The 9,936-nt window shown below is 43.6% G+C and overlaps 1 protein-coding gene across 1 annotated transcript; it reads left to right on the forward strand.

The window, feature by feature from the left end:
* The first annotated feature begins 1,304 nt into the window (after positions 1-1,304).
* LOC122049437 (ABC transporter G family member 25-like) lies at positions 1,305-4,408 on the forward strand. Its single transcript, XM_042610822.1, has 4 exons — positions 1,305-1,493; positions 1,599-2,430; positions 3,256-3,393; positions 3,471-4,408. The coding sequence occupies exons 1-4, from the start codon at positions 1,401-1,403 to the stop codon at positions 4,295-4,297; spliced, it is 1,890 nt and encodes a 629-aa protein (XP_042466756.1). The 5' UTR covers positions 1,305-1,400; the 3' UTR covers positions 4,298-4,408.
* The last annotated feature ends 5,528 nt before the right edge of the window (positions 4,409-9,936 follow it).

A 9,936-nucleotide genomic window follows, 5' to 3' on the forward strand; every position in this document is an offset into this window, starting at 1 on the left:
TCCCCAAAAGGTTATCTTTTATTTCAATCAAAGTATATATCTGATCTATTTGAGTATGCTCGTCTTGCTGATAATAGAATTGTTGATATTCCTATTGAGACTAATGTTTGATATTCTCCATCTAATGACTCACATTTGTCAGATCCTAGTGTGTTCAGAACTATTGTTGGAAGCCTGGTTTATTTCACCGTGACTCGTCCAGATATTGTGTATGTTGTTCATGTGGTTAGTCAATTTGTCGTTGCACCAACAATCGTTCATTGGGTTGTTGTTCTTTGTATTCTCAAGTATCATCAGAGCACTCAATTTCAAAACTTTTATTTCCTTCTACTTCATCTCTGGAGCTGCGTGCATACTCTGATGTTAATTGGCCTGGTGATCCTACGGATTACAAATCTACCACTGACTTTTGTGTTTTTCTTGGTGACTCCCTCATTCCTTGGAAGAGTAAAAAATAAGAAGTTATTTCTAGATCTTTTATAGAAGCTAAGTATCATGTCATGACCTCAACTACTTGTGAGATAGTTTGATTGCATTGGTTGCTTACAGATATGTGTATCTCTCTTAATCAACCTACTCTGTTATATTATGATAATCATAGTGCTATTCGAATTACACGTAATTTAGTTTTTCATGAGACGACGAAACATATTGAATTACTTGTTATCATCTTCAGATTGTTATCATCATATTGTCTTTTGTTCCTTCAAATCTACATATTACTATATATTTACTAAGACACATTCAACTTCATATTTTCATTTCTTATATGATAAACTCTTAATATTATAGTTGTAAGATCGTAAGTTTAAAGGGATGTTAGATTATATATATCTATTTATTTATAATTTTTAAGATAATTTATTTTTTTTCTTTTATATTTAAGATTTAAAATTTCTTAACTTAACTATACTTTATATTTCTAATATCAATTTTAATTTTAATAATATAACTAGCTTTTAGCTTCGTCATATAAAATGACACCGGTATTCCTCCCTGTTCTACCTGTTCAATAATTCCTTCTACTCTTCTTTATTGCCCTTGTCCATAGCAAGCCAAGACTTGATTTCTCCATGGCTATTCCTTGAACAAGAGATCATAATCATGATCGTCGTCAAATGGTGCTCATTCTCCAATACAATCTATCATATTTATCATCTTATTCCTTCTCTTTTGTTGATTGGGACAACTGTCCCCCGGAGTAACACACAGACTTCCACGTACCAGCCCGCCTGTGGCCGCCCTCCCAACTTTGACGTGGCTTCCACCTCCATTTCCTGCTTAAATACCGCCCCCTTCTCGCCCCTCTCCTCTTCTCGTATCCCTGCCGCTGCCCTGGTCACTCTTCCTCTCCTCTGTTCTATTACGTTTGTCTCTTTTGCTCTCTCATCGGCAGACAAATGCCTTCTGATCGAGAACGTGAACCAAGTGGAGTCGACGTCGCAAGAATGGACTCTGTTCTCTCTCGCTCTTGCTTCCCTCTTACTCTCCAAGTACCACTTCTAGCTTGATTTGGCTGATTTTTAATTTGTTGTTCACTTGATCGCTGATTAATCTTTCTAATTAATTGTCGTCATGTGTGTCCTTGTTGTTTGTAGTTTATTGATATATCGTACCGTGTCAAGCTCGATCCTCTGGCGGCCACCGGCGGCAAAGGATTCAAGTGCATGTTAACTACAGGCGGCAGCGGAGGAATCTCTGCTTCTGATGAGAAAGTTATAATTAACGGCGTGAGCGGCATGGTGTCTCCCGGCGAGTTGCTTGCTGTTCTCGGTCCCTCCGGGAGCGGAAAATCCACTCTTTTGAGCGTCCTCGCTGGACGGATGCAGGGGAAGCACTCCGGCGCGGTGCTTGTCAACGGTCGTCGGCTTGCGCGGCCGGCCCTGCGGCGGATTGGTTTCGTGGCGCAGGACGACGTGCTGTACCCGCATTTGACGGTGCGGGAGACGCTGCTCTTCTGCGCGATGCTGCGGCTCCCGCGGACGCTGGCGAAGGCCGAGAAGGCGGCGGCGGTGGAGGAGGTGTTGGCGGAGCTGGGACTGTGCAAGTGCGCCGACACGGCCGTGGGCGGGACCTTCGTGCGGGGGATCTCCGGCGGGGAGCGGAAGAGAGTCTGCATCGGGCACGAGATGCTGGTAAATCCGAGCCTGCTGGTGCTCGACGAGCCCACCTCGGGACTCGACTCCACGGCGGCCAACCGGCTGGTGGCCACCCTCTGCAGGCTGGCCAGGAAGGGGAGGACGGTGGTAACGTCGATCCACCAACCGGCGAGCCGCGTCTACCAGATGTTCGACTCGGTGCTCCTCCTCTCCGAGGGCAATTGCTTGTACTTCGGCAAGGCCAAAGATGCCATGGACTACTTCGCCACCGTCGGCTTTCCTCCAAATTTCCACGTCAACCCCGCCGATTTCATGCTCGATTTGGCCAACGGTTAGCACATATTTCTACTCGATCAGTCCCCTCTAATAATATCGCACCTTGCAATTAGTTTATTAACATGCCAACTTACATGAAAAAAAATACACAAGAATATAACTAGGATGAGATAAAATGTTCGATGCCATAGTCATAGAGGAAAGTGGAACTAACCAGTATTAGTGGAGAAAAGCAACACTACGAGAGCTGCAAGAAAAAGAGAGATGTATTATTGGGTTCACAACAAACTGACCGTCCATTCTTTCTCTATTCTATAACATATATCGTCCTCATTCTCCTCTCAAATTAGGCAGGCACTCGCGCAGTCAAAGAAACAATTGATTTCTACAGTGGTCCTAGCTAGATTCGGTCTTAATTTAGAGACTCTGCACCATTACTTAATTGCCCCTGTTGAAAAATAGTCTCCGAAGCATAAAAGAGATGGCTCTTTGCTGCTCTATATTCTCCTACAGTGTCGCTTTGAGGGCTCTGTTTGGTTCCTCTTCTTCTCTCGATATTTTCTTTTCTTTTCTTTTCGCTTTGTTTTGGTTCGATGGCTTTTGTTCAGTTCAGTGCCGGTTATCGGACACGTAGTGACGGAATAATGGGGGTCACACTAAATTGTACAGGTGTCCGGTGAACAGGAAAGCGCTTTGTGTTGGGTGTTGCTTTTCATTCTTTTTGGCTTCGCTTTTACCAGATTTGACTTGAGTTGGGTCCCGTAAATTTGACTTTGGAACAGCATGTAGCATGTGGCTTTCAATTATTTGGATTTTTTCTGCTTCCGTAAGTCAAAGTTTAGCACCTTAGTTTTTGTCGCATGGCACATTCTTTCTCCAGGGGACGGTCAAACAGAGTACCCAGGAGACGCCGAAAAGTCAACAGTCAAGCAATCTCTTATCTCATCCTACAGCCAAGTGTTGGCGCCTAAAGTCAACGGAAGGTTGACCGGCGTGACTGGAGATGCAAACCAGAGCGGTGAGCGTCTGAAAAAAAAAAATTGATCAGTTCGTGAAAGATTTGCTGATTGTTTGACGTGTGTGATCGTGAAACAGGTAGAGAATTGTTCCCGGAGAAGGAGAAGAGAGACAGGAGCAGAGTCAGCTGGTTCAGCCAGTTCTCCGTCCTCTTGCGCCGGAGCCTCAAGGAGCGACGCCACGAGTCGTTTAACTCTCTCCGAGTCTTCCAGGTCATGCTGGCGGCTGTGCTCTCCGGCTCGATGTGGTGGCGCTCGAGCCTCGGGGACGTTCAGGACCGCCTCGGCCTCCTCTTCTTCGTCACCATCTTCTGGGGCGTCTTCGCCTCCTTCAACTCGGTCTTCACTTTCCCGCAGGAGCGCGCCGTCTTCCTCAAGGAACGCGCGTCAGGAATGTACAGCCTCTCCTCCTACTTCATGGCGCGCACCGCCGGCGACCTGCCCATGGAGCTCGTCCTCCCCACCGTCTTCACCTTTATCCTGTACTGGATGGCCGGGCTGCGGACGGAGCCGGGGGCGTTCCTTCTGACGCTCGCCGTCATCCTCGGCTACGTGCTGGTGGCGCAGGGGCTGGGGCTGGCGTTGGGGGCGGCCATCATGGACGCCAAGCAGGCCTCGACGATATCGACGGTCACGATGCTGGCGTTCCTGCTGACCGGCGGCTTCTACGTGCAGCACATACCCAACTGCCTGGAGTGGATCAAGTACGTCTCCTTCACCTTCTACTGCTACAGACTCCTCATCAACATCCAGTACAGCGGCAAAGAAATGGACTACTTCCTCGGATCGTCGACGCACTACGGAACGAGAATCGATTCCTCGGTCTGCATCGTGGCACTGGCCGTCATGCTCGTCGGGTACAGAGCCTTGGCCTACATAGCTCTCCGGCGCATCAAGGTCGCTTGACGGAGAAGCAGAGCAGGGATTAATGCATCACTTGATCTAACTTTCTCTCTTCGTCGGTGCCTTTAATCTTCTAGCTACTTCAATAAATTGAGAGATGCAAGTGTTAATTAATTTGTTGTTCAACGCTAACAGCACAGATCCTGAGCCCTGCATTAAATAATAATAATAAAAAACCTTGTTCATCTTGGAAAATTTTCCATGTATTTGCTCAATGTGAAAGAGCAAAACATGTCAAAGGATCTTGAATACGGCTAGTATTAGAAGCTGCCATGCCATGAATGTAAATGAAGTTAAAATTAAGTTAAAGTGGGGTCAACAAGACCATCTCTATCTAGTCAAGTTGACAAGCAGTCGGTCCAGTAAAGATTGATCCGTCAATCTTCCCGATTGAGTCGATTACCAGTCATTCAGTTGACTTGCCAGTTAGTCCGGTCGAACCGACCCGCTAGTTAATCTAGCCGAGACAAAGTACCAAAGTTGATTGATCAGTCTTCCAAGACCAATCCGCTAGAGTCGACCGACCAGTTTTCCAAGATTGATTCGGTTGACCCAATTGTCAGTCATTCAGTCGACTCACCAATTAGTCTGGTTGAGTTTACCCGCAAGTCAGTCCAGCCAAGCTAAGCCGACCCGCCATTCACGAGTGGTCCTATACCGACTTTAGAGGCTCAGCTCCCCGATCAGGTATCCAGCTCATGTTCGATTGGCTCTATTGATCGGACGCTCTGGTTCACCTCCACTTTGAATTGACGTCTCTCTTAGGCCCAAAATCTAGACGTTCTAGCATGTGGGCATCCTGTGAATTGTTAGAGCACACGGGTGTCCAAACACATGGAGTTACTAACGTATGACATAGAGTGATCCCCTTAAGATCTCCATAATACAAGACATGAGTAACATGATCCTCTAACACTTTTGACATGACATTTTAATGTGAATATGATATTTTGTCAAAAATGCACCATCTATTTGACCACTACAGATTTAACACATTACTCCTTCATGTTATAAAAAAATCTCACCTCGTAGGGTAAGGGAAGCTGGATGCACTCATATATTCATTAATTACTCAATTACAATTCATCTTCCCCACATTTTTATGTATACGAATATCTAACTTGAGTGTCGAAATGAAAGGCCAGGATAACTTGGTTTTCATTTTAATCCCATCCCTCACTCTCTTACTTTTCACAATCTCTTCGGGCGATGGGGACAGTTCACCCTCTTCCTCGGAAGCTCCATGATCATGTCAATATCGAAGACGTCACCCCCCCTCTTTCTCTTGGTCATGATAACTTGGTCAACACCAAGAACACCTCACCAATAGTCCATATCTCTCACCGATTTCAGATGGATGAATAAATATCCTTCCAAGTAAACCACCCTAGGTCCTGTTGGTAGAATCCCTTTTGGCCCTTTCCATCACAATCTCCTCGAGCTATCATCGCCCAATCATGGAGAATAAGTTGTTATCAGCAAGGTATTTTGTTAGTTTAATGTGGATTTGGAAAAAGAGACGACGTTGCAAGGGCTAGCTCCTTTTGCACCAGCAACGAAATAATTATTCTCTTGTTGCTGCGTAATGTACAATGATGTCTATTGCATCATGGAGTTCATCTCCTTTATTCGCGTGACAATTCATTTATTCCCATCTCAGTATCATTTAATGGGAAGAGAGCGACCTGAAGAAAATGACTGCATCTACACGAACTGAATTATGGTAAATCTCATTGAAGGCATCTTAATTATCCTAATGGAAAAAAGTGTTCTGTTAATTTATTGCATCAAGATCCATCATCTCTTTTCCACATAAGATATTAAAAGAGGTTCTATAATTATGCCAAGATCTATCCCCACAGCTAAGCTGATATGTTAAACATTATCTAACAAATATCTACTACGATCTCGACGTCGGTGCTAAAAGTTTGTGAAAATTGCGGATTAAAGCGATTTTGGTTGGATCCAACTCAACTTACCACTCTCCTTGAAAATTTAATTACGACATAGAGATCACAGGGATGCAGAGGATAATGTATATCTTTCATGATCAGATAGAGGAGAATATCGACTTGATAAAATTTTGATATCAATGGAGATGAAAAGGAAAGAAGAGTAATGTTCTGAAAATTAAAGTAGAGGTTGAATTTAGAGTCTTTTGCCGTTTATTTTGACATCAAACTGTACGAGACTATTAATTTGGCAATTGATAATAGTGCGATAGACATCATGAAATCGTTTACTTCTTCAACGATTTAATCGATCACAAAGTAGACACGCCGAAGAAATAATAATGGGAGGAGACGTGACTTTTTTTAGTGGCAATTGCACCGGACGACCACCTCCACTCGAGAGGCGAACATGGGTCGACGGTGGCCGTTGTCGCTGCCGCCGGCGATAGGAAGCAGCGGCGTAGAGGGGCCGAGGAGGGTGTGCTTGATACTGGCCCTGGTTTGTTGCTCGCCGGTGCTCGTCCCCCTCGCTGGCCTCTCCTTTCCCTTGCTCTGCATCGCCGGCCTCTGCCTCCGGGTCGGGCGGCGATGGAGGCGCCGGATAACGCCGGGCTTCAAGGAAGGCGACGTTCCGGAGCCGCTGCTGCAGGCGGCGGAAGGACGACTGCTGCACCGCTACTTGGAGGACCAACTGCGACTGGTTTCAGATGTTCATGTAGTCGACGGCGGCGGCGACACGGCTGGAGATTAAGGTCGTTTAAACTTGCCAAACTGCCTACTTCGTCCTCTTTCTTCGTTTCCGAGGAAACGGATTGGGGCTTTAAACTGTAAAACTGTAAAATCGTAAAATCGAGTTGGGGCTTTTTCATTCAGTGTTCGAGTAACTTCTTTTTTCAAAGATAAATAGAAAATTTTGCCCGATCTTTCTTCTATTACTAAGTCCTTGTTTAATCCATCATCATATATTAGTCATTATTCCAAAAATTAATAGTCGTCCATGATTCTAATCCATCATCGTCTTTTTACCACCTTGTTTAACCCATCATCGTGTCCCCTCGGATGAGTCTAGTGGTTAGCGCATGAGGTGTTGTCACAATGAATTCTAGAGTTCGAATATCGACAAAACGGATACTTACAGTTTCCATGCATATTACCACTCACTCATTTATCAAGTGATTTCATCTGTATATGATTTTTGGTGTTGCATTCAGACGCGAACGTATTCGCCTTCTGCCATAATTATTTAACCCATCATCGTGAGTGTTCTTAATAAATCAAATCCATAACAACATTAAATATTTTTTCTCAAATATTTATGTTCCCTTTATCAATCAAATATCATACTTTTCAAACATTTCAAATTATAAAATTAAATATTCCCTCCAACCAAATATTCATAGTCTTACCTACCAAATATTTCACTCCCAAATATCTAAAATTTCACAATTAAATATTTCATAAACCAAATATTTCACTCCCAAATATTTAAAATTTCATAATTAAATATTTCATCAACCAAATATTTATAGTCTCACTATCATTTTATTAATTTACATCTAATTTTATATTTAATAAAATTAATTATACTTATTAATTTTTAATTTAATATATTTCAATATTTATTAATATTTTGATAATTATTAAATATAATTAATTTAATAATAATATTTTATTTAAATATAAGGAGATATATAAATATTTTAAAAAATTAATACAATATACACAAATATAAATATTTCATATATTCAAAATTGAAATACTGAAGTACAAATCATATTACTGAAATATAGAAGAATAAACCCTATGAATTAGAAACCATAAGTAGTTAATAAAATAAATAAAAATTTATTACATGTTTAATCTTTTCTTCAGTTGCTCATATATTACTAGATGATTCTGAAATTATTTAACTGTCATGCCTCGTGTGTTTATTACAAGGAGTTGATGTGCTTAGATGAGTTGCTCCACTTTCTTATTGTTATTATATTTCTCCAAATGTGATACTGATTGTTTCATAGTCTTATTCAATTCATCAATTATGCTTACTCTTTCTTTACCTTTCCTCTTTGCTGTTTTTTGTCTCATTGGACTAGATCAGACTTCTTTATCATCCACATCAACAGTTGTATTGGATTTGAAGAGTCAGTAAGCACACTTGATGATTTTGATGTCCTTGCTTTCTTTGTAGTCCGTCGCTTTGAGGATTGAGGAGTGTATATCGGACTATCTTTCACAATCATCCACACATGTTCATATTGAAATGTAGATTTAAAAGTACTTTTGAATTCTTCATGAGTTCACATCATCAAATCCTCGTCGCTCTATCCGCTTAGTTGATCATTGTACCATTGATTGTAGATTCCATTATATTTATTCACGAATTTTTTCACCAAACCCAATGTGATTTTGCTTTATCCACAGTTCTTCTTTTATCTCCCTTATCTTGGTTGGTATTATAGAATGTCACCATCCATTTTCAAAAAGACTCACTCTTCTGGGGATTATCAACTACTGAATGTTCACTCATGATTGTGTAGGCTGCTGTAAAGAGCTTATCATCTGTTACTATCCACACTATTCACTTGCTATGATATCTGATCCTGTCCGAAAGCTGAATCAACGGACGCTGGGCACGTGGCGCTCTCCAAGTCGCTGAAGTGGATCTCCAGACGATGGTCTGGACACCGTCCCAGTCGATCGGGAAGGGGTTCTCCGCTGACACGGCGCTCAAGTGCAAAGCTCAACAAGAAAGTGGCTCTAGGATCGTAGAATGCGTACCTCCGCGAAGGATGAGGGCCTTTATATAGGGGGAGCTGCACACAGGTGACCGTGTCCTTTGCCCATACTCCGAGAAGCTGTCGGTGAGATTACACGACCCCATCCAAGCCAACAGTACCAAGCATTCGATGGGACGGTGACCCCGTCGCAAGATTGGAGTATAGCCTAACGTATGCACTCATTGTCGGAGAAAGACGTCCTTGTCTTTTTTCCCTTCCCAGAATGTTCGTGACCGCCCCACACGCCTCACGCGGACACCTATAGTGGTCTACTTGGGAGATTCTGGTAATGTGCTTTGAGAGGCTGTGCTATGCTACTCATGTCTTCTCTAGCGTGCCTTGCCGACCCTAAGAACCAGAGGCGTGGCCTAGCTTCGCTAGGGCACCTTCGCTTAGAACGTCGGTCTGGGCGGTGTTCACCAACCCATATCCTGGCGGCCATTTGACTTCGCGCGTTGACTCCGCAGGGGTCCCATGTTCTACTGGCGGATCACTTGCCTCCCTTCAAGTCTAGTCAAGGAGGCGATTAGTCCGAGCAGATCATAGTCTAGCCGGGCGGGCATGCGGCATTATCCTCCTCCGCCGCCTACCACGTGGATGGCCTTGAGGTTAGTCAACCACATTCCTTGAACCTCCTCGTAATCTGCGCCAATCTTCGACATATTAGTGAGCATCGCTCATTAAATGCTTCGAATGGTGAATACCACGCGTGCGCCGTAGTCGTCATCGACGGCCGGCGGGTGCTGATGATGGGATCAGCGGTTCGAAATGGGCGTGCGATGCACGCTTGATTCCGTGACTGATCCAGCTGGAGGCCACCACCTTCACCCTATAAAATCTTCATTCTCCCTATCTCCTCATTTGCTGCGACCTCTACCTTCGTACCTGGTGTTTGGGTTCCACGATTCCATTC

The sequence above is a fragment of the Zingiber officinale genome, chromosome 1B (genome assembly GCF_018446385.1).
Source record: "Zingiber officinale cultivar Zhangliang chromosome 1B, Zo_v1.1, whole genome shotgun sequence".
In the NCBI taxonomy this organism is placed as follows: Eukaryota; Viridiplantae; Streptophyta; class Magnoliopsida; order Zingiberales; family Zingiberaceae; genus Zingiber; species Zingiber officinale.